The sequence below is a fragment of the Meleagris gallopavo genome, chromosome 2, assembly GCF_000146605.3.
Source record: "Meleagris gallopavo isolate NT-WF06-2002-E0010 breed Aviagen turkey brand Nicholas breeding stock chromosome 2, Turkey_5.1, whole genome shotgun sequence".
Lineage (NCBI taxonomy): Eukaryota > Metazoa > Chordata > Aves > Galliformes > Phasianidae > Meleagris > Meleagris gallopavo.
The window spans coordinates 15,610,823-15,634,887 of NC_015012.2; the positions used below are offsets into that span (position 1 = coordinate 15,610,823).

A 24,065-nucleotide genomic window follows, 5' to 3' on the forward strand; every position below is an offset into this window, starting at 1 on the left:
AAAAGATTTGTTTTAATAACTTTCCTGCTTGTGCCTAGCAACAGTGGGCTGCTCCCACAAAGCTCCCACAAAGACATTTCAAGTATGCATTTGGTTTCCAGGAGGGTGGCATCATATAATAGGGGGAGTGCAAAGCATCCCATGGTTTCACCCCACTGCACAGTCAAGTGGGAGAGGGTTTCCCACCCTACAGACCCAGCCCAGGGATGGGGATTCTATGTTTGATACACCCCCAGCATCAGTGACATCAGTTTATATGGTAGCTGTGCTTTGCTTCAGTCAGGTCTACTTGTTCCACGCTGTCTTGCCTCCAGAGGGGTAGATGTGTGTCATTTTCCTTTCACAGGATGCTGCACAGCCTTATCTAAATATAAACAACCTGGGAAAACATGGGGGATTATTGTCTGGGTAAAAAAAAGTAAAGCAAACAGATCTTAAATGTGTTTTCCCCCGCCATTTCTAGGACAGCAACAATTTGGGATCAGTCTCCCAAGTTCCCAAAAAATGTTACTCATCTGTCAGCAAAAACATCCCGTGAAGCCTGACGTGGAGTAGCCCAAGCATGCCTGGCTGCCCCTCCCTAAAAGGCCAAGATCCCCAAGCATTTGAGAAGATGTTGTAGGAGTAATGGAAACAAACAGCCTCCAAGATAAATCTCACAGCCAGCAGCTGAGCTTGGCATCATTCCCTTGGGAAATATGAAGAGCAATGGGCAGACATCTCAGCACATCCCTCAGTGTGCATTCTAGAGCTAACATTGCCAATTGCCCAGGGTTTGCTGCAGCCTCCTGAAAGGCTGCAAAGATGTACTCCAGCCTCACAGTCCCAGCTCTTCCCCTGCACTGCAGTGTCCATCAGGCTGAGTCTGGAGAAGCAATAGCTAGGCCAAAGCCAATACCTCGGGCAAGAGCAGTGCTAGGAGAGAAGAGCTGAGCTGACAGCACAAGTGTTGAACAGGGAGCAGCTGATTTGAGCCCCAGCTCTAAGTCTTGACATGGGCAGAGAAATGCCAGGCTGACAGGAATGCCATCACTCAGAGAAAGGGGGATCACAGGATGTGCAAGATGCCCTGCTCCACGTCATTGCCTTCCTCTCAGCCTATATCTCCCCATCCCTGGGGCCCACAGCAGGAAGAGCAAAGCCTGGCTACAAGTTTTACATCCTAGATGTCCTTCCCAACACCTCTATGTTTTTCTCCACCACCATCTCCTTGCCAGGAAGCTCAGAGGCTTGTCAGGCCCAATGTGCTCTGGTGTTTTACAGCCAAGCAGTGTGCAGTTAAATCAGGCCTGGTTCTGCCTCAGCCCCTCCTCACCACCGTGAGTGCTGATGTAAGTGTAGCCAGTACTCAGTTTAACAGCTGATAGAGTCAATTAGCATGGCTAATCACATGAACCATCACTACATTACCAACAGTTAATGACACCTTGTGAAATTCTTGCGTAATAACCTTAGAAAGAACAGGTATTCAGCCCTGACAGTACTGCATGGCAATTGCAAAGGTCTTCAGGTATTTATGACCATTATTTAAAAGAAAATATAATCTAAAATGTATGTTTCCCCCAATTACTCTGCTCTAGAGAGTACTAAAAGCAGTACCCTGACTCAGCCTATCACATAAACATCCTGCTGCCCCCGAGCAGCCTGATACTGTCTTCCTCCCAGGATGAGGAGCTGAATAATAAGTGACAATCACAGCTCCTGCTGCAGGAAAACAGGAAGCTCGAGTTGTACAACCCCTCTAAACACTGTCCTACCTGCTCCACTCCTCAAACGCAACACAAACTTTTTCCTCTCCTCTTTCCTTTCCTGTGGTTTAACAGGAGCACTGGATGTAAGTTCTGGAAGATACGGATACAGACCTAGTGCACCCCTGTCTGGTGGAAGCAAAGCAGGGAAGCATCCCAAATGCTTCCCACCAAGAGACATTCATACTTGAAGCTGCCAAAAATGGATATATAATATATATAGTGGATCTATAACTCTTAAATTACCAGAAGTCTAAAGGAGCTGGTGTTGTCAAAGTACTCCAGCTCAAGGTGGTGAAGTGCTAAACCTTGTCCTGAGCTGCCCCATGCAATTAGGGCAGTTTCATGAGTGTGCATTGTGACCTGCAATAAGTCTGTTCCCCTCGTGGCCAAGTGTAAAAGACTCATCCCACTCCAAGCAATGCTCTGGGAGCAGGGCAGCTTGTTTTCCATGGCTGCTGCCACATTTCTGCAGTGACTGGTCCAACTTCACACTATTTGCTGCTCTGAGATGAGCAAAATTTGGATGTCGTCTCCAAGTTTCCAAATGGTAGCCTTTCAAACAAGAAGCAGGAGAAAAAGAAGGCTTCCATTCTGCTTTTCCTTTATCCCCAAGGTAAAAATATCCCTTGCTGAATACAGCAGTATTTGTCATCACCTAGAAAATCTCACTTTCCCACAAGCATGCAGTGGGACCTGCCTTCCTCCGCTCACATGTGCGTGCCACGAAGGCCGGCATCAGGAGGAACAGTGCTTCGGGTAGGTCATGGTCACACAAAACAATGCTCTGCAAAATTCTGAAGTGTGGGAGGAATGTGAGAAGGCTCAGGACAAGGATGTTTATTGACACAGAAGAATATCTCCAAAGGGTTTGAGTCCTATGAGAAAAAAAGTGAGCCCAAGGCAACACAGCTTGAGCAACTGGTTAGGCTAAATCTGGAAATCCTTACTCAGGTGATCTTTTTACTTGTTTAAAGTATCAGAAAACTTTTTTCTCACGTTTATAGCAGTAGGAGTTTTCCTAAATAAAGATTTACAGGTGAAGCTTCAAATGAATTCCTTAATTCCCTTGTACAGCTCTGTTTCATAGCAGGATGAGTTTTCCTGTCTGGCTCAAACTCCAGTCTGAAAACAATGCTGCCCTCTACAACATGGGGCAGGAAGCCTTTCAGATTGAGGTCTGTTGGCCACCTCTAAGAGGTCTATGGAAGATGAATGAGGAAAGCCCACCTCTAAGTTTCAATCTGAAGTGTCAGCAGACATTTGAGAAAGGTTTCCAGCACCAACACAAATATCCAAAACAGAAATACCTTGGGGACAAAAAGTCACTGTACTAAGCATATAAATAGCAAGCCCGAGTTAGAGAGAGAGACAAGAGGCTCCTTTCTTCTCTCTGTCCCGTCCCATACCTACCTTCACAGCAGTCTCAGTTGTATGCAAGAGGCAGCTCTGCAGCTGCTGGAATAACGCAAGATTAATGCTGCTGTGCATGTGGTCTGCTGCTGGTGAGGAAAAAGCCACCAAATGTCTTTTTTGCAGGCTTCTGAATGGTGCTAGGATGCTTACACCAACCCTTGGATCTAGGAGTGAGCACATAGCTGCAGAATTGCAAGCACCATTTGTGTCCTGTGCTCCTCTTAGGAGATCCATACTAACAAACCTTTATGAGCACTCTTGTTCTTCATGCATTCAGAAAGGTAGAACACTTTCTCCAGAGAACATTGCTTTACTTTTGCCTTGTGACTGCATGCATGACAAGTCTGCTTAAAAATAAACTGCCCTTCTCTCAAGCACTTTCACTCACCAGGGCTGCAGCTGGGGCAGTCCCTGCCGAAACGCTGTGGCTTAGTGCAGGAAGACAAGTGCAACTGCCAGCTGTTAGCTAAGAGAACATGGGTCTTTCCTTCTGCCCTTCTGTTTCGTAATCTTACTGCAAACCTTGCTGTTCTGTCTACCCATTGCACCAGGAGGAGCGCACATAACAGCTGAGTATAAATGCACCTTTTCAGCTGGGAAGGAAGACGACGGCCTTTCCTCTCTGGCCCTGCACACTGACTCCCCAGCATCAGGTTATGCTGTGCTACTGAGTTGTGGGGGACAGCTTGCAGGGACACAAGGCCTGATGTCCTGAGCAAGAGATATGGGGATCCCAGAGCTCCCTCTGTTGGGAAAAACTCAGCTCCATTTTCCCAAAGAAGGCAAATGCACCCATGGCACCTCCAGAGTGCCGCAGCCCCTTTCCTATTCATCTTCATGGAATCATAGAACCACTTGCGCTGGAAGGGACTCTTGAAGGCTACCTGGTCCAACTCCCCTGCAATGAACAGAAACAGCTATGGGCAGGTCAGAGCCCCATCCAGCCTCATCTTGGATGTCATCTTCACAGGTCAGGCTTCCCGGGGAAGGGGAGAAAGAGAAGGTGCGCCTGTGCGTGTTCCCCTTTTAGCATGGCAGGATGTGCAGCCCTGCACTCACCTGTACAACCCTTCTCCCGAGCTGTGCAGTTCCCTATAGCCAGTGCTGCCAACACCCCAAACAGCATTTCACCAAGCAGCTATACTGATGGAGAATGACACATCTGTGGATGTCTCACCCCATCTGGCTCTGCATGGAGATGCCGGCATGTGGCTCCTTTCTGATGGGGACTGCAGTGATGTGGATGGTTCAAACGTTGATTTAATAAGCTGATTTATTCTCGTAAATACAAAGCAGAAGTGTGTTTGTGCTGTGTGTTCCCTGCCCCTTAGCCAAACAGCTGCCCAAACAGTACTTTAACCCAGGCTCTGGGCGTGTTTTGCTTTAAATCAACATAGGAAGCTCCTGACACCCGTCCTCCATGTCTGCCCCCGCTCAGTGTTGAGGTCCCAGTACGGCTCTGCCATGCGTTTCCTTCTCCGCATCGTCATTGTAGCCACCTTGGGCATCATCATCCTTGTGACCTGGAGGCTTCTCTGGACCCCAGGAGGTAATGCTCACAGCGAGGGCGAGCTGCTCCACACCACAGGAACAGCTCTCACCGTGGGGCCCTGCGGCTTTATGTCCCCAGAGGGGATCTTTATCTCAGGGCCAGGGGGAACAAGGTGTCAGACTCACGGAAGTAACTCAAAAAAGCTGTGCTATGGGGAAATGGGAGGGAACAAGGCTCTGCTTCTGGGGGGAAGCTGGAGGGGGCTGGGTGAACTGGATAATGCATCTGCTGCCTGCATAATGCATGCTCCCCTCCAATCCCTACAAATCCTACAAGCTGTATTTTGCAAGTGTTTTGGTCTGGGTGCATCGAAGATTACCTCAAGGTAGCTTCAAGTATTGCTGCATTCTTTTCCTGCATTCCTGGAGTCCTTTTTCCATAGTTTTGAGAAGGGCTTATCTTCCATGCCCGAAAACATCCCCAAATCAGAGGAAAATATTTAACTTCCCAAGGACCCAGGAGAAACCATCAAAAATAATGTTCCTCTCGGGGCTGCCAAATGCAAGTTTGTGGTACTAAACATACATCACAAGGAACATATTAATCTCTGCCTTGATGTGAGCCTTAAGCCTGGAATGGCCTCATCACATCCACAGTAAGAAGATAAAAAGTAAGGAGCAAAGCTGAAATTTGACAAATTCAAAGCAACTGTCAACTGTCCTTTTATTTGCTTTTGCTCTTCATGTGTGCTTTTAGCTTTTTACTCGCTTTTTCCTTTTCATCTTCAGGAGAAAGAACTTTATATGCCAAAATGATGCAGGAAGCTAAGCCATGTGGATTCCTAAATCACCTCTAGCTACAGAGAATGATGTCTTATTTTGACATATGTTTAATATCCAATGTTTAACTCTTAACAGATCCAAAGGGGCTTGTAGGGGGGCGTGTATTTATATTTACAAATTCACAACTCCTTCATCTCTCTGAACACTTCTGATTCTACTTGCTCTTTGGCAAGCTCATCTCTGTTGAAAGAGGGGAGTTAAAAACAAAAATATGGATTTAGCAGAGAACTAGATCTGTAGCACAAACCAACTGTTTCGATCACCACTCAAAATCTGTAGCTTGGGAAAAGCATAGTCTGGGCATCCGTGAGCTCTCACAGTCATAGGGGGCTGCTCAGAGAGCTCAGGAACAGAATCCACTACCCCTTCTACCCCCCTAAGATAACAGCACTAACTGGAAGAGAGCCTGCCCACAACATCTGGGGTGCTGGCTCAGGGTCACAGCAAGGATTCCCTCACCTCCTGTGTTTGTATGGTGTTTCCCAGATGACCTGGCCCCCAAGGCAGAGGAGGATTTCACTCTGACACTGGACACCTTCCTCCATGTTCAGCAGCTCAGGAAGAAAAGCCTGAGAGCTTTCTGCAGCCAGTCAGGCAAAGCCACCATGCTCCAGACAAGCCGAGAGGAGAGAGCTCATCTGCTCTCCAGGGTGAGGGTGAGCACCAAGCTGAACTTCCTCTACTGCCAGGTGCCGGCAACAGGAGTGGAGGGATGGCAGCAGCTGCTGGAAGAGCTGGAAGAGAAAGAAAATGGGACGCTCCCGGCACCGCTTCCCTACACTCAGCAGCACACTCTGCAGACAGAGCTGAGCAAACTTAACCTGAGCACGATAGAAGCTGTGATAGGGTCCTACACCAAAGTGCTCTTTGTCAGGGATCCCTTCCAGAGGCTGGTCGCTGCTTACCTGCAAAGCACGCACAGCAGCTCTTCCTTCAGCAGTTTTGTCCAGGAAGCTTTAGACATGGGGCTGCAAAAAGCCGGCACAGCCTGGAAACCACTCGTCAGCCTGTGCCTGCCCTGCCTCATTCAGTACGACTACGTGCTGATGTTTGGCTTCCTTAGGCAGGAGCTGGGCCACCTGCTGCAGCGCACCAGGCTGAAGGCCAACACCCACCTCCCTGAGCTCACCGATCAACACGTGCTGTGGACTTATAGCTGGCTGTCCAAGAAGCTGCTCAGCGAGCTGTCCCTCCAGCAGAAGCAGCAGCTGGCTCATTTCTACCGCTGGGACCTTTCTGCTTTCCCATTTTCTCGTAGCTTGCTGTCGGACCACCTCGGCACTCCAGAGAGCTGGTAGGAATGCTCCATCTGGAGGGACCATATCAGAGAGCATTAATTCAAGTGCTGTGAACTAGATGAACTCTTGAAGACCCTTGCTCCATGTTGTGTGATTGTCCATGCCACAGCTCCAACTGAAAGGGAAGAGAATTGAGATTGACCACTGCCAGGGACAAGGTGTCAAGGCCTTTTACACTGTCAAGGCTGAGTTGCATTACAAAATGCAGGACCAAGTCCTGGAGAAACATATGCTTCAGGATGGCACTGGAACATAGAAAACTGCACATCCACTGTGGTGGATTGAATAGCTTTCAACAAACCCAGCACTTGGGGGCACCCTCATGGGCGCTGAATGCACTCCTATTTGTACTCTGGGCACTCTCTTCCTTCTGGGCCAATAGCATTGGCAATGGCTCCTTTGTGACGAGCCTGCTCACACAAATGAAAACTCCTAAAGCAGCACAGCCAGCATCTGCCTACTCTATGCAAACCGGTGAGATGGCACTGTGTCAGACCTCCTAGGGAACTGCTGATGGTGTTCCCAACCCTGCTGTGCTTTGAGAAGGCCAGGCCTGCCTCAAAATTCAGTCACACTGCTGGAGAGCCCCGAGCAGCCAATTGTCTTCTTCAGACTCAATCACAGTGCTGGTCCATCCTCACCAGCCAACAAGGGTCCTTTCACCTTTCCACAAGTTCCCAGACATATACAATTCCCTTACTTTCAGCAGAACTAAGCGTTGCCTTGAAAAGGTAGCAAGGCCATAACATTAAAGCAGGAGACTGAACCTAGGGAGCACCCAGAGCCAACCCATCCCTCAGCTTTGCCCTTGTCCTGTACCTCACCTAAGCTGGTATAAATCACCTCAGGAGTAACAATCAGGAACATTTCATTCCTCCCAGGTTCTTTCTCTGATGTCCTCTGGTGTTCAAAAGATGAGGGAAAGACATGAAGGAAATAGGCTGAACGTGTCAAATGAATCAGTATTTTGTTAGAAACCTTATCATCTCCAGCTTTCATCTTTAATCAGAGAAGACAAGATAGCACATTAACTAAAATTCCATCTAGTCCCCGGCATAGCCCTAGGATTGCTGTAGACAAAGCAATCCTCTTTCATTTAGGATAAACCAGCTATTGGTCACACTTTAAGATCTCCTTCTGAACCACTGCCATTACATATGTAAGACCTTCATCACAGTTAGCTAATGTCAAAATTCCTGCTTATCTTTCTCTTTGTAGTGGTGTGTGCTGAGGGGACATAGTAGGATCCAGCCCTCAGTGTCTCTTATGCCTTTTTGCGTCTCCGCTTGAGGACTGTTTGTACAGGTTCAGTGCTTTTAAGTCCTTTTTGGACTAAGAATAGGTGATAAGGTGATAATTATCTCCCACGTTTTGTTTGTTTGTTTAAAAAAACCAACAACCCCAATACAATAACCATGTAATCTCATACTGTTTTGCAATGAGCATCTCCCATCCTTGCAGCAATTCTAAATGAAATTTGTAGGATTTTCAGTTACATCTAGATAACATTATTTTCCACTTACTCTTCATTTGAATCTACAGCACAGCTATAATCCGGCAGCAATCTTTCCTTGTAGAGGAAACAGAGATTGAGAAATTAAATGTGAAAATTCTATGAATCACAGTAGTTGAGCCGGAACATGGATTGCTTTCTTCCATTATAGTCCTACTGCCTTGTAGTCCCTCTGGTATAAGCCTAGTTTCACAGGAAGAGTTTGCTCCTCAAGCTTTCCTTTCACACATGCACAGAGTATGACTTACAGAAGGGAACTGTAAAGAGGAGAAAAAAAGTTGCAGTAAGCAATTCTGTTTAGCCTTAAGTATAGTGAACTCATGCTGTATATGCAGGCCTGCTATGTAAATATATACACGAGTATATAGCTGCAGAGATCAGCACTGACTGAAGCAGCTGAAGAACACATTGACTTAATACTACAATATTTTAATATTAAATTATTAATATAATATTAGATTAATAATTACTTGATAAATTATTAATTATTATTAAATTACTATATTTAATAATTATGTTTAAAGGCAGAATAAAACAGCAAAGGAAGCAAAACATGAAAATTCAGATGCAAGATGTTGGTACTTCAGATCTGGGGAAGTAATACTGCTGAAAGTGTCAACCATAGCAGTGTCCCTACTGCTAAGGAAAGGCAATGAGAACTTCAGGAGAAGACAGTATGCAGAGGAGGCTTGCAGATTCTGTTAGAGATAGAGCTTTTGGCACAGCAAAGTCATTTCAGTTCTCTCTACTGAACAGAGTGGCATTGTGCAGGCTACTGCTGTTCCTGTTTACAATAAGGAGCAGTACTCATGTTTCTGGGAAAGAACAGAAAAGCATCCTGAACCTAGAATAAAGCCAGTGCGACAAAAATCACCTACTCTGATTGCATGCACTCTTTCTTTATCACACATTTACACAAGCATTGAGCAATTAAAGGCCTGCAGATCTTGCAGGTATACCCTGGATGAATAAATGGCCTTGTTCTTTGGGCAGTCACAAAGAGGACACACAGAATTCTGCTGGGATGCCTCCAAACATGGGGATTCTGTACATCACAGGCTCTCAAGTGTACAAATTCCCTTCAGGTGAGCAGCACAGATCCTTCATGATGAAGAGCCCATGGCCTTGGACAAATGCTCTTATCCACAAAAACACCCAAACAAGGTTACATTCATTATGCATTTTTGTTCTTTTCTGCACAAGAACAAATAAACAGTGATGACTTCAGAGTTCTCAATCCTCCATTCCTGGCTAAATCCTTACTTTTCATCTCTAAACCCTTTACCTTTCTGTTGAGTACAGCTTGGCACCTGTGTACAACTCCTGTGTTCACAGTGTGGTGTAACTGAATTTCCTGGTAGATGAAGCAATTTACACATACAGACAAATGCATGTGCTGTTAAGTGCAGGACATGAATTTGTTGATAAAGCAGCTGTGAGGAGCACGTACACACAGTCTTATATGAGGAAGCTCTGTACTCTGTGCTCACAGAGACAGATATTCGACTGACTGCTCTGAGAATTCTCCGCAAACATTCCTTAACCCACCTCCATGATCTCTCAGCTACATTACCCCCTTTTCTCTTTTTCCCATCCCAGATCTTCTGCAGCAATTCATAGAAGGACAGAAGAAATTGCTGTCTCATTGATGGGCTCCATATAAGCCATATCTTGAGTCCCAGCCCCAATCTGACAGGCTGAGAAGACAAAGGCTCCCTTTCCCTTTGGCCACTACTAAGAAAACATCTCTCAGAAAACGTCGCTTTCAAAGAAGTCTCATTTCAGTGATAGTAGAGCTCTGCACCTCGTTAAATCCTGCGGCAGCATCACTGGAGTTGCATTATACTGACACCTAGAGTTAGCAAAGGAACAGTACTGCATTGCTAGGTAAGGATGTGCAGATGTCTAATGAGACATCTCAGTATATCAGACATCCCTGTGTTTATTACCTTTATTTGCAGAACAACGTCTTTGTGATTGCTAGTGCACAAAATACATAAGTTCTTTGTAACTAGTTTCCTCTGCATTCACAACCCTGTGCCTGTTGCACAGTTAACTGTGGATCAAACTGGTTTTCATAGCCAGCCTAAAATTTCTCACTGGGTACCCAATTAAAATCTGCAAATGCACAAGCTAAAGAGGATTAATGGTTCATTTAGAAAAGTCTGAGAGCAGTGTGATCTCTAACACGGTGAAATTAGTAATACTGCTTCACATACCTGTCCTATATCCATGGCTGGATTCAGTCTGGTGCCAGAATCCATAACAATGCATGAATGTACTGAGAGACAGAAATAAAGAATAAATCAGCACGGCTGATGAAACTGGTGCATTGTGGTTTCATATAAGGAGGAGTAATATATCTATCCACCACTACCCACTCTTGGCCAGTGCTCAACAACTTACGTCAAGCTCAATTGCTCATGCTATCTTTTAAACTGAGTTCATCCCTAATGTAAAACAAAATAACTCACTGCAGTTTCCCCTGGAGATCGATCGGAACCAGCACAGATTGGGTCCAAGCTGCCAGGAGCAATGCTCTGTACCTGAGCATAACCCATTAGGGCATAAGGTCAGATTCTAATGAATTGTCTTATTTCTTCATCCTTTCTAAAAGATTCCAGCGCTATTTTTATTTAATTTTGATACATTGCTGTTCCTTTCTGCTAAGGCAGTGCTGCTATCTCTCACATAAGTAAATCCCATAACTAGGAAATGGACAGAAGGCCACACTGGACCAATGGTAGAGCTAGGGACAGGCTGACAGCCAGTGCTCACTTTCTTTTAATGTTTTCTTTATCCAAACAGGGGGCCATTTCCCTGCTGACCACCTCATCTTGTGGTCACCTGTCAGGCAATCCATCTCAACCTCAGAGCAAGCAGAACCGTAACTGAAGTAGCAGAATGGCTTCTCTTTGTTAGTTTGAAGTAGTAGCCAAGGTCAGGAATTTTAGACAGGAAAAACAAACAACAAAATCAGATTTCATTCCACAAACAGTCAAAAGAAATACCACCACATCACAACTTATAAAAATCTTAATGCTCTTATGTTTTATCCCCTCCATCAAGCCCACGCAGAAATGAAAAGCATGAAAAGCTATAAGTAGAAATCTGATAAAACTGCCCTATATTCCCAAACCCAATTGAAACTATTTCAGTCATTTTTATTTTCCAGTGAATCTCAGGGCTGATGGTGGCTATTATGGACTCACTCCTACAAGTCCAGTAGCAAATCCTTTGCTTTTTTGAATGCAGTTAAATATTTCTTGGAGGTCATGTGTAATGTTTCTAGGTAGGAAAGGAGACGTAGCCCTGAAACAAACGGACTGGGGCTATAAATCCTCCCAGAATCTCCCTGGATGCAGTCAATGCAACTGAATAAGAACTGCCTCTGCAGTATGAATACTCACTCATTCTATAGAATCCAACCCCATTGCTGACAGGCTAACACGGATCTCACAGGCAATTTTAATCTGGCATGGTGAATAAGAATTTGAAAACAATTAGACTTCTCTCTGACCAGGACTGGAGCCTATCTACAGAAATATAGGTAACCACTTCAGACTTATTTGGTAAAGTTTGTCATAGGCAGGCCCCAGGATCAGTCATAACTTGGGATTTGTAGACAAGTCCTTGCAAGCTTTGTCTGTTTCACTTGCTCTCTTGCCTCAAACCTCTGCTAATAAGATGCAGAAAGATATATCTGCATTCAGGGGGTGCCAATGAAAACAGTCTGACAATGCTCATTTGTCTGGTGAGACAGATTACTTACCTGGTAGTCCCCGAATCCTTTAGGATTGGACTGTTTCATCAGCTCAAGTCTTTTTAAGGCGGTCTGACATGCGTTCTAAAAACAAATAGAGAAAAGCAATATTATAAGGCTTGAAAAGACAGCATGTAGTATTAAGAACACTTTAAAGTCTCAAAGAATTTTAATAATAAATCAATATTTCCTTTAGGACTTTGGCACATATATAAAGGAACAAAGCTCACTAGCAGATGGCTTGTTGAGTAGGAGAAACGTAAACTGAAAAGAATTTTAAAACAGATTATGCTGATAGAAGAGAGGAATCCCAAATACAGCATAGAAGTTCCCAGACCATTTCACAGAATACCTTAAATCCACTTGTTTATACAGGAACTTTACCAACTAGCAGTGGGTCACCCTAACACGTGTAGCAAGGTGAGCTCCTAACATTGAACAAAATCCTTGCTGAAATTCAGCCTACTCAAGCAAGCTGTGCAGAAAAATAAAACCTGCCTGAAATACTTCAATTTTTTACTTTTGCTTCAAACTTGAGGATGACCAGGACTAAGTTCTCCTTTTCAATGGAAATGTCATATGCCCTATAAATAGATGCCTTGATAACTCCACCCCACGTCAGAGACAACTATGATGATGCCATTGCTACGGAGATACTTGCTCTAAGTATATAACGCCTAGAGGTCTTTGGCTCCACAGCATAAGCCACAAACCACCTGCAAGTAACATTGTGCTTCAAGTGTAAGATCTTGTTAATTACTAAGATAGTCAGCCATTTAAATGGATAATTGTTCTGTTCATTCTGAACAATCACAAAGACTCCATTTTATGACTACAAAAAGATTGAATGAGAAAGAAAAAGTATAAGAACAAAATATGGCCACTTGTTATCTAACACCCCCTGATAGTTATAGAAGTTCTGGGATACCTTTTGCCTGCAAAGCTCTTTCTAAAGTTGTTTTCCTTAAGCAATAGATAAATACACAGCAAGTTATCATCTTCTTGAGCCCCAGCTTAAGATCCAGTAGCCTTAATAAATTGCTATCAGTACATAGATGGTCACTGCATTGATATCCACACTTACAGATCCAGCTGTTGGGGAGGTATTTGGGATAGTGTTCATGATGGTCTAACTGACATAAATTTTGGAGGTGGAGATTCTCAGCAACCTGCTAGCAATCTGCAGAGCAAAGAAAAACGATCGATAAGTGGCTCTTCTTATAGAGGAGCATGATCATTCACTGCCTACACTGCCAGGGTTCACACTGCAACTTCCACCCTCTTCCAGTGAAAAGTTTCTCTTTCCTTGGAGACTCAGTTGACCTCATGTCTACATGGGGCAAACTTAGCAATTTTCTGGCTAGTTCTCAAGCACAACATGAATACATGTGCACACTTTTGCCAAAACAACAGGCATTCACTTCATTATTGTGAGACCAAGTTCTTCTCTCAATTACAAGAGTCTCAGAGGATTAAGAGCCCTACTAGATTTTCCATTTATTTTCAAGAAAAAGCATGGTTGTTCTTAGGCCTTTTTACCTATTAAGATATTAAAGTATACAGATAAATGCAATGTGACAAATATACCAAATACACAAACTGTACTTTCATGGGACGAAAATAAATTGCTTTAAGGTTAGACTGTAACCATAACTTGCATTATCTACCTACAAGATGAGAATTCTAATTCTCCTGCTCAGATGCAGTAGTACTTTGAAAACCCAGCTGCTGAAACAGTTAAGAGGAATTAATTATGATTTGTTACCCTAGATGTGCACCCAGCAGCAGTGTCAAGCTGCCTGAGAGAATGCTACAGATTGAGTGTAATTTGCCTTAAAAGATGCCTCATTTGTTAAAGTCCAAGCTCATTACTACCTGGATCATTCTGGTGTGAAGTCCTTGACCCATCTCAGTCCCACCACATGTTAAGTGACACAGAGCCATCTGTGTGTGTGTATACATACATACATACATATATATATATATATATGAACCAGAGCTCCAGCGTATAAAAGGGAATATTAATCCAATTAACCATAAACAAACCAGTGAAGTGTCTAGCAGACCTTGCTTACAAATTACAGAGAGAATGAATGTTCTTTGGTGTACCTAGTGGCTTTAGCCACTAGTATACAAGTGAGGTGAATTTGGTTCAGTATCTGCAACTCTGTAGAAGGTGACTTGGCAAACCTCAGCCAATATTTTCAGCTGAGAATGTAGGTGAAGTAACCCTAATATGCCTCTGAAACAGAGGTGCACTATTCACCTGAACTTGCCAATGCCACTGACACTCCATCAAGTCAGGTTAAACATAGGAACAAAGATGTCATTTTTCAGTGTCAGAGTATTTCTACTACTGATGAAGAGGGAATATACAGGGAAACAAACGCAATACAAACAATGGAAACTTAACTGCATTGTGTTTGGGTTTTTTTCTGGACAAAGAAGAAAGTCAGAGAGGCAGCATAAATCTTACACCTCTACTGAAAAGATGATTTACCAACCTGGCTCAGAAATGGGACAGTGTGGCTGGTGCCAAATTTGGTGGGAATAATACACATCCCTCTTTTTCCAGCAATTCTGCCTGCAAGGAAAAATATTTGCATGCTCATAAGGCTTTCATTGCAACTCAGTGTCATGCTTCCCTCTGACAGATTGGGTATCAAAGCAGAAGTGAAATACGTGAATGCAGCACAGACTGAGTGCAATAGACTACATTAATCACTGATTTTTAAAAAAGAATGGTTTTGTTTATGAGTCTCTGCAAGAAAAAATCTGAATTGAGGATGCCCCCCTAGGTATTAGAAAAGCAATTGCCTGGTTATTAGATACTCAGTTGTGAATATAAGCCAACTCAGAGAGATGTTAAAGAGATGGAAAGCCTACACAAACTGTCCTGATAGTCATGTAAAAATTCAAGCAAAGACTATACTTTACAGACCCTTCTTCTCTGCTACATTTCCCTCTCTTAAAAGATAACATTATGCTAGGCCTAATTCCTGCCTTATTTAAGATACCAAGTCGCTGAGAGAAGTTTCTTCACGCAGTGGACCTGAAGGAATTTATTTAAAAGAAATGTTTGGAAGTTGTTTTGCAAATATATGGACTAACTTCACATCACTCAAGCTGCTAAGACAACTCCAGAAGTTAGAAATCCAATTAGTTTCTTCCTGATGTGATAGCTAGAGCTTGTCAAACACTCATCCTGACATTGTGATGGAGTAAATCCCTCCAATATTTGGTTAAAATGAATCAGGTCTTCATTATAAAGATTGAGTTGCTGTACCTTCCCAAAGAAACATATAAAAGACGTGCCAAATGTAATGTTGTAGACTAGGTCCATTTAAAAGATGACAGCAAAAGCACACTGATTCCTTGTCTTTTCTTTTCTGTTCAGCCTGCAGAGCATTAGAATTAACAGATATAAATCCATTTATGGGAAAAAGGGACATTTGACATGAAGGCCAGAAATTTTCAAGAGACTAAGAAATAAGATGAAGTTGCCTAGTGCCTTTGGGCTTTTTCTGAATATCTAGTTGTAAAACAGGTGTTAAACAATTGAGGCTACTGAGAGAATTCAAGGAAGCAGAAGACAATCCATGTCACAATAGGACACTCACAGAACAAACTGGAGATTCTGCTAAGGGTTTAGCAAAAATGACACAAGAGCTCTTATGCTCCATAATTTTCTGGAATTTTGTTCAGTTCTCAGAACACGTTCAAAGGCAGGACTGATCTGAAATGTATCAGTGAATCTGTACCTCCTCCTCAGATGGCAGGCCACATTTCTGAGCAAGGTCACTCATCCAGCACTCACTCATCATCCCCTGAGGACCTCCAAAGCCATGGAAAGCTGTGCTGGATGGTAAGTTGGTCTTTCAGACAAAGCCCACACTGCTGACGCTGAGGATGTGGTAGGAGTTATCCAGGTAAAACAGGGCTCTATCCATGGAGGTGTACACATTTTACATGAATTATATGACAGGCTTCCAACTAGCTGCCAAAGCCAGTCTGAAAAGGTCTGAAGCTAATTTACGACAAGAGTACTTTCTCTTCTACATAATCTATATTCTAGAAAACTGAAAATTAGAGAGAATTTTTATTTATACATATCACTCACTTGATTACCTACATGGGAGAGGCATTAATGGATATAGAAAGTAATCTTTAATCTAGATTTTCTCCCTCATACCATCTTTATTAGTATATTGGAGTTCCCACTCACTTAGCAGGTATTCTGCATCATTTTTGCTCACTCTGTCAGTGTGTAGAACAGCACTCATTCCAGGGATCCAAGCTGGTGCTAGTATCACTGGATGCAACATGTCTTTTAACCTCATCTCAATACCTTAAGGAAAAGTAAGACTCCTTCAGCAACATGTAGGTGACAGAGAGCCTAAGTCAACCATTTCCCAGGGAAGTGGCAGGTAAACTGTCAATAAGTCAGTTCATTGACCATCTAGCATATGGAGAATGTACAATCAAAGATACCAAACTAAAATCTGTTTTCCACTAATACCAGAATTTTCATAGGGAAATTCTAGATACATTTTTTCTAGGCTATTTAGTACTTGTATGACCTGGCTATTGGTATACACATTCCTTCAGGAAAGAATTAACATAATGAACAAGACAAAGCTGAGGGATTGTCTCCTGAATCAACTGGTCAGAATAATAGAATTATTCCATGTGTCTTAACTCTCTCTCATTCCTCGTGCATGAGGAAGTATACATTCAGGGGGAAAACATGCCAGATTTCAAGGCATAAGAGTTTACTTTACTTAACTTCGTGTCTTGGCCATCTGAGTGTGCATTCTGAAAATGACAACTTATGCTTTGTCAGAAAAAATACATTAAAAAAATCATATAAAGCAATATCTGGCACATCAAGGACCTAGATCTGTCCCTATTTTGTTTCACACTCTGTCAGATTGCAAAGGATATAGGATTTTCTTCTGGAAGGGATCATACTTGGATATCATAACAGCACAAGCAACACATCCACCTTCCCCACAGCCCAGTTTGGTTCCATGGAGGCCCACTGAGAATACAGGAATCAAGGAAAACATGAAAAATGCTGGCAGAAGCCTGCTCAAACAGTTGTCAATCAAGTCTTCACAAAATTTTTTTTCTGGAAACCAAGCACTCATTTTTCCTGCTCAATAAATAATTTAATATAGGTGAAGTCTTAAATGCCGACACGTGATCTTTGGGATCTACATCCCAGAACATTTTAAGGACTCCTGATTACCTCCTCTGACAATATTTGTATTCAGTATTAGCAAGCTTAGGCAAAGGTGTAGCAGTGAGAAGCACACACAGGCAGAAGAGACAGGCCATTTGTTTTTCCTCTTCAACTTGATCTACGCAAGATACAGTCAAAGTAGGGCTGCTGATAGTTCTCCTGGAAACCTCAGAGAGGAGCGTGATTTATATCCTTCCTATATATCCTTATCTCCAACTCCAGATGTAGCAGCAAAGGTGAAATAAGTATGCACAATTCTTTTTAAGGAGTATACCAACACTAATACGAACACTCCACAGTATGTCCACTCCCAGCTGATTCAGACAAAGTCTCATTAAACATGGCATGACGCTACTCACTGAACTAGGTCTAGCAGAGCCAGTCTAGTAAGCATGGCAATAGCTACCCAGCTCCCAAAACAAAGCTGACTGGCATGCGACCAGCTTCACACAATACTCAAATGTGACTGGTTGCATCCACTCACATAAACACACCCATAATACATGACAAACCTGTGCCTCCACGTGTACATCCACAAATCATCCTAACTTCACCTATAATAAGCACAACACAAGAGAATCAAATTATTGGCTACTACCTACCCAGAAACATCCAAATTGCTGGATGACAAAGCAAGCAATCCAAGTGTTTTGGGCAGAAAACTCTTTACACATATTGGCCTTCTTTTGGCCAGTTGGCTCAGATGAAGTACATAGGCTCCTCTGCAGCAGTTTGGCAAATAGGCATGTAATTTCCCCATCACCACAACAACAACAAAAAAAACCCAACCAAACAACAACCCAACAATCTGTGGTTACTTTCCCCTCGGAAAATGGGCACAGGCACATCACAAGCTTTCCCCAGCAGTTATCCTTGACACCGAGTTTCTTCCCCATGGCTGTGGCAATGACCATTGCAAACCCTTTCAAACCAGTTCCCAAGACAACAAGGAACACAAAAAGCTTCAGGACAGTTTCCTAGGTGGGTAAAGGCTATATTGTTTTCTATGCTTAGATCAAAGAAAACAAAGAAAGTTTCCTGAAAATTTCCAAAAGCATTCCATTACGTACTCCAACCGAGCAACTGAAGGTCTGGCCAAATGTCTCCTTGCCTGGAAGCTTTCAATAAGAAATAAAACACAAGCTGAAGTCTTCATTCAGTGAAGGATTTAAAACACTCAGCTTCATCCACGTTCAGTGAAGTACTTCAACATGTGCTAAGTCCCATCAGAGTAAAATCTTAGCTTAACTTCATCAAGAAATGGTTACCACTATGTAGAACATGTTGTGAATAATCCATGCTTTTATACTAGCCAAACTAAGAGCCCAGTTCCCTACTTCAGCAACTTCAAACCACTCCACTGTAGCTGGCAGAGCCTTGGGATCAGAGGGAGGTAAGAGGTAAGAGTTTGGAGGACATCCTGGATTAAACTCAGTCTCACAAACAAGGTCACAGTCATTTCTCTGCGCTCACAGTCCTGCTGGAGCCATGTTTACTTATGAGTCTTTTTTGCAGATCATACTGTAAGATCCCTCTCTCCTGGAGAGCAGCTCTGTGGAGGAAGACCTGAGGGTCTTGATGGACAACAGTGGGAGGTGGGAGGCAAATGGATGGGGCCAGGCTCTTCTCAGTGGTGCATAGAGATAGGACAAGGAGTAATGGCCTAGAACTTGCACATAGGAGGTTCCATATAAACACGCAGAAGATGGTAAGGGTGATGGAGCACTGGAACAGGCTGCCCAGAGAGGTTCTGGAGACTCCTTCTATGGAGATATTTGAGACCCAGCTGGACACTTACCTGTTTGACCTACTGGAAGGTTCCAGGAGGGAACCTGCTTCAGCAGAATATTGGGCTCTATGATCTCTTGAGGTCTCTTCCAACCCCTATGATTCTTTGATTTTTTTTTTCTTATACTGCCCCTGCCTTTTACTCATTGTTGATTGGCTAGATTTGTCCTTCAAACATATCATTCCTCCAGTGGTTTGTTACACCTACCTGCTGTGATTTGTTCCTAAATTATTTTAAAACCCATTGGGTGGAGACATTATCTTTTGCCTGATTCCCAGAACAGGATCCAGAGCTCTATATCTATCTAATCCATCAAAACAACTCTTGCTCACTTCCCTCTGTGTCCCTATACAAGAAGGGTTTGAATTATGCCCATTGCCTTCAGTGGGACTATGATCAGCCTTTCTAAATATTACTATTAAAAAAACAAGATTTTTTCTTTGCACAGTTACTGATTTGTTTTGCTACTATAAATTTTGTACTACAGTATATTAAAATTTATTTCCTACTCGCACTCCCATTTTGTGGACTGTTCCAGAGAGGTGTTAATCTCATTTCCCCATGATTTAAACGTACAAAATTTGGATCTCAATAATCAATTTCCATTTGCTAACTTACCTATGCCCTCAGATGAGGAGTGGATGCACAGAGGCAGCTGGGCTTCCTGTTCTCTTCTCCTGCCCTCAGTGGAACTGGGATCATGCAGAGAAACATCAGACATTTACCAGATATCAGCCCCCCACACAGTGCTTATTGCCCCCTATTTAACACCCTTCCATGTGCTACTCTTCCACACCATACAGTGCCCCCACTGTGCTTGTCCCTCTCTCCTATGTAACATCTCCCATGTAACCCACGTACTGCACGACTCCTCTGATATTACACTGCCCCCCATATTACCTCCATGCACAAGGACCTTTTCTGAAGAAGCATACCATGAATGAAGAGCCTCATTTTACAGCCCTATGCTGAACTGACACAGCAGCACAACCTCAGCACCCTCCAAAAATACACTCCCATTGTTCCAAACAAGTGTCACACTGATGCACATCTGACCATAATTGTTCTGTATGCCAAACTGTTTTAAGCACGTCCTATGCATAGACAAAGTCATGCCTCTGTAAATAATCCTACAAGATACACCCACCTACACTATAGAGCCCAAACACCTGTATGCCTCCTCCAAGCAACACTCACCACCTCTGTACAATGCACATTGAAATATATGATCCTCCTTACAACAATATATGATCCTCTACATAATGCCTCGCCAAATAACCTCAGTGTTACAGGTGGAACTCCATTCCACAGTCACAGCACTGTGAAGATGCACATTGTACAGACCAATAAATAACTGAGACCACGTGCTCCACTCTCGTTCTTTTGCTGCTCAGAGCTCCTGTCATCACTTTCTTTTCTAGGCAGCAGCAACAGCTTCTGGCAAAAAAGATTTGGAGAAGGGGATATGTTGCTTACAGATTTCCCCAAGAAATCAGATAATATTTTTCTAAGGAAAAAGGATGTTCCTGATGCTTCCTAAAACACTAAGCAGTTCACTTACCTCCTGCTTACTCACCTCAAGGTTTTAGCAGAGTACCTTCTTTATTCTACAGAGGACTAAGGTTGCGTTCAGTCATTGAAGCCCCTTGCCAGCTGGCCTTACCACATGGAAGCAGCATTGCAATATCCATGCTTGCCAACCCAGCAAATGCAGCCTGCCTCAGGTGGATGTGAAGGAATCTGCTGAGAAATTAATCTGACCAGGGAAACCCAGTGGTTACCCCCAGCCCAGGTCTCCCTTCCCTTGGAAAGACTCCAAGTTCAGGCTTAGAGAAGGGATCTCCATCTCCTACCACCATGATGATAAAATGTGAAATGCTCACCAGTACAAAGCATTACAATTTAACATAGAATTTGCCAAACAATTAATATTCTGCTTGCTCCCTTGCTCCATCTAGCTGAATAAAATAATTTCGTGTCAATCTAAAAGTAAAATGGAACCTTTCCTTTTTTTAGAAAATGTGCTCTTTCTTTATGTATAATACACTCCAGTGATCATATTCTCATTTTAATAGGCAAGGCTGCTGTTTTCAAAAATGTAGGGTAATTTCTCAACAAATAAAGATAGATTTGGCCCAGGTTCCTACACCTCTGAGTTTTACAGAAACCAATGCCTGCTGTTGCATGAGGATGGTGTTGCACCCCTGTGAGTGCATACAAAGAAGTTTTTTGTCTCAGAAGTTGCTTGAGAGGCCTGTGGGACACTCTAAAGGACTCCCTGCTGCCTACACGTGGTTGCCAGGGGCAACAAAGATAAGGGGAGGATCCCAGCTCACATTCTGCTTCCGAGATGGATGGAAGTGACCCTAAGATGAGGGGCCCTGGCTGCACAGGGGTAGATAAGGCTGCGCAGTAGTGTTGAATGTGCAAAATGTGTTGTTATCTTTTGAAATCAGAGAAAGACCGGATCATTTATAAGGACTTTGCAAACAGAGGACTGCTGCCTTTTTATGCCTTTTGGCCTATTTTCACCTGAAACCTTTTTTTTCGTTGTTTGCCTTTTTGCTCAGAACATCCCATCACTGACTGAGAAGTTGCACTCCCCATCCCTGCTGCCTCCCAGATTCATGGAATGTTGTGAAACTGCAGTGGTCACTGTCTCTGCATTCCTATAACGAACACTTGCTTTTATTTTCTATCTTTTCACAATCGCTTTCTTCTTCCCCCTCATCCCCAAGCTAACTAACCAGGAACATATGATAAACTGGTTGGGCAATACTGACTCGCAAAGAGCCTTAATCTCACGGTGGGTATATATATACATGTATACATATATATATATCATTAGTCACCTCCCCTGCAATAATTGGAGCAAGACTACTCTGCAACAAGCACAGCCACCCAGGCTGCTCATCCAAGGGCTGTTGTCAACTCACTGCCAGCCCCTGCATGCTGTCCCAGGTCCTCATCACTACACCAAAATAAAGAAATCCCCTTGGTTTTTATAAACAGCCTTTACGACTCCTCATGTGAAGTTTGAGCAGTGAGCCTGAACTAGGTACATGGAGCTGGCTCCTTGAAAAATCACCTGGCCTGGTGATTTTTATATATTATAACACTGGTCTTCATGCCAAGGAAGAATCTAGGTAAAGCTGCAAGAATGGAGTGTCCTGCCAAAAATTCATGGCAGGAGGGTCAGCCTGGCCCCCACCTTCATGCTGTGAACAACAGCTGCTCTTCTTGTCCTGGTACCCGCTTCAGGAGCTTCGCTTTGAGTCAGAGCTGTGACACCAACCACACCACTCCTATCAAAGGTAATGCAGTGTGAGTCGCCCTTTCTCTATCTCCTTTTTTAGATGCCGTTTATTTAAGATAGTCTGGACACCGTGTGTGCACATGGGGATAAGTGTGTGGAGGAGCTAATGGCGAGATCCGTGGGTGACTCAGTGAGAAGGGCACCCCATATTGACTGGGGACACTGGAGGAACATCCAAACCCAAGTGCTGCCCTGTGTTTTGAGGAGCTCTCTCTGCTCCAGCTCTGCCACGGGCTGTGAGGTGTGCATGGTGCCTCGGCAACAGCCTCCACACAAGCTTGTGCATGGAGATGGGGGATGCACAACCCACTGTGCACTCCAGCATCTCCAGGGCACACCTGTCGAGGCCTCAGGCAGCACCTCGCTCAGCCCAGAGCTCATTGCTTGCATGACACAAGCAATACATTTTAACTCCTGATTCCATTTCAACTTCCTCTTCCATTTCCAGTTCAGGTTGTACTTCTTCTTCTGGTTTAATTTCCACTTCTGGTTCACCTTCTACTTTTGGCTTTATGTTCCACTTATAGTTTTGGATTCATTTCTGCTCCAATCCGCTTTTACTTCTGGTTCCACTTTCAATTCCAGTTTCTCATTTACTTCCACTTCCCATTGTGGTTCCACTTCCAGTTCTGCATTTCCTTCCATTTTCACTTCTAGTTTCCTTTCCACTTCCAGTTCCACGATCATTTCTGGTTCTAGTTTTACTTTGGGTTACAATTCCACTTCTTGTTTCATGTCTGCTTCCATTACATTTGTACTTCCAGTTCCTCTTTTGTCCTGTTCACTTCCGGTTCAACTTCCAGGTCTGAATTCACTTCCAGTTAGCTATTCACTCCTGCTCCTTCAATTAGGGTTTGGTTCCACTTCCAGTCCCTTTTTTTTTCTTTAGGTTCCACATCTCCTTCCAGCTGCAGTTTTACTTCTGGCCCAGTGACCACTTCCGGTTCACATCCTGCTTCTGGTTACATTCGTATTTCTGGTTCCAATTCTCAGTTCACCTCCGGTTTTGGGTCCATTCCAGTTTCTGTTCCATGCCAGGCTGAAACATCCCAACCTAACCTGAGCCCCGCCAGGTCAGCCTGAGATGTGCTGTGCTGAGCCATTCTGAGCTGAACTGTGCTAGGTCATGACGTGCTGAGCTGTGTTAAACCAAACTGAGCCCTGCTGGGCCAAGCTGAGTTGTGTGAATCCACTCTGAGCTGTGCCAAAATGTGCCTAGCCGTGCTGAGCCATGCCGAGCCATGCTAGTCCATGCTGAGCTGGGCTGCTAAGAGCCATGCCAAACTCTGCCATACTGTGTCGAGCCGAACCTTGCAGAGCTGTGCTGAGCCATGCCGAATCATGCTGAGCTGTGCCATGCCGAGCTGAACCTTGCTGAGCTGTGCTGAACCATACCTAGCCGTGCTGAATCGTGCCAAACGGTACTGTGCCATGCTGGGCTGAGCTGAGCCGAGCCGCGCCGTGCCGAACTGCACGGTGCTGCGTCAAGCCGAACTTCGCCGAGCCGTGCCATGCCATCCCATGCCGGGCCAACCTTTTCTATCGAAGCCACTCCAGTTCCAGCCGGCCCGACCCGATCCCACCCCATCCCACCCGAGCCGTGCCGGGGCGGGGCTGCGAGGCGGATCCTGGCTCCGCCTGCG

The 24,065-nt window shown here is 44.0% G+C and overlaps 2 protein-coding genes across 3 annotated transcripts in view; both read left to right on the forward strand.

The window, feature by feature from the left end:
* Positions 1–49: 49 nt before the first annotated feature.
* On the forward strand, positions 50–21,524 carry LOC104909553 (carbohydrate sulfotransferase 8-like). Of its 2 annotated transcripts, none has more exons than XR_002111690.2 (2): positions 50–4,713; positions 9,909–21,524. XR_002111690.2 is itself a non-coding variant. In XM_031552345.1 (2 exons), exons 1-2 carry the CDS (start codon positions 4,629–4,631, stop codon positions 6,794–6,796), a joined length of 897 nt encoding a protein of 298 aa, XP_031408205.1. In that variant the 5' UTR covers positions 4,409–4,628; the 3' UTR covers positions 6,797–9,541. The 2 variants fall into 2 exon arrangements, 1 of the variants encoding a protein (XP_031408205.1); XM_031552345.1 differs by lacking the exon at positions 9,909–21,524 and adding an exon at positions 5,985–9,541 and having other exon boundaries at positions 4,409–4,713.
* Positions 21,525–22,528: 1,004 nt separating this feature from the next.
* The window catches only part of LOC104909563 (serine/arginine-rich splicing factor 7-like), a 4,219-nt gene continuing 2,682 nt past the window's right edge, over positions 22,529–24,065 (forward strand). Inside the window, exon 1 of the mRNA XM_031552682.1 lies at positions 22,529–22,552. Within this exon, the coding sequence (XP_031408542.1) occupies positions 22,529–22,552 (24 nt within the window). The remainder of the gene's footprint in view (positions 22,553–24,065) is intronic.

Coding starts and splice junctions, on each gene's coding strand:
- LOC104909553 (XM_031552345.1), top strand. CDS start 4,629: ATGCGTTTCCTTCTCCGCATCGTCATTGTAGCCACCTTGGGCATCATC. Junction 4,714..5,984: donor GCTTCTCTGGACCCCAGGAG/GTAATGCTCACA, acceptor GGTGTTTCCCAG/ATGACCTGGCCCCCAAGGCA.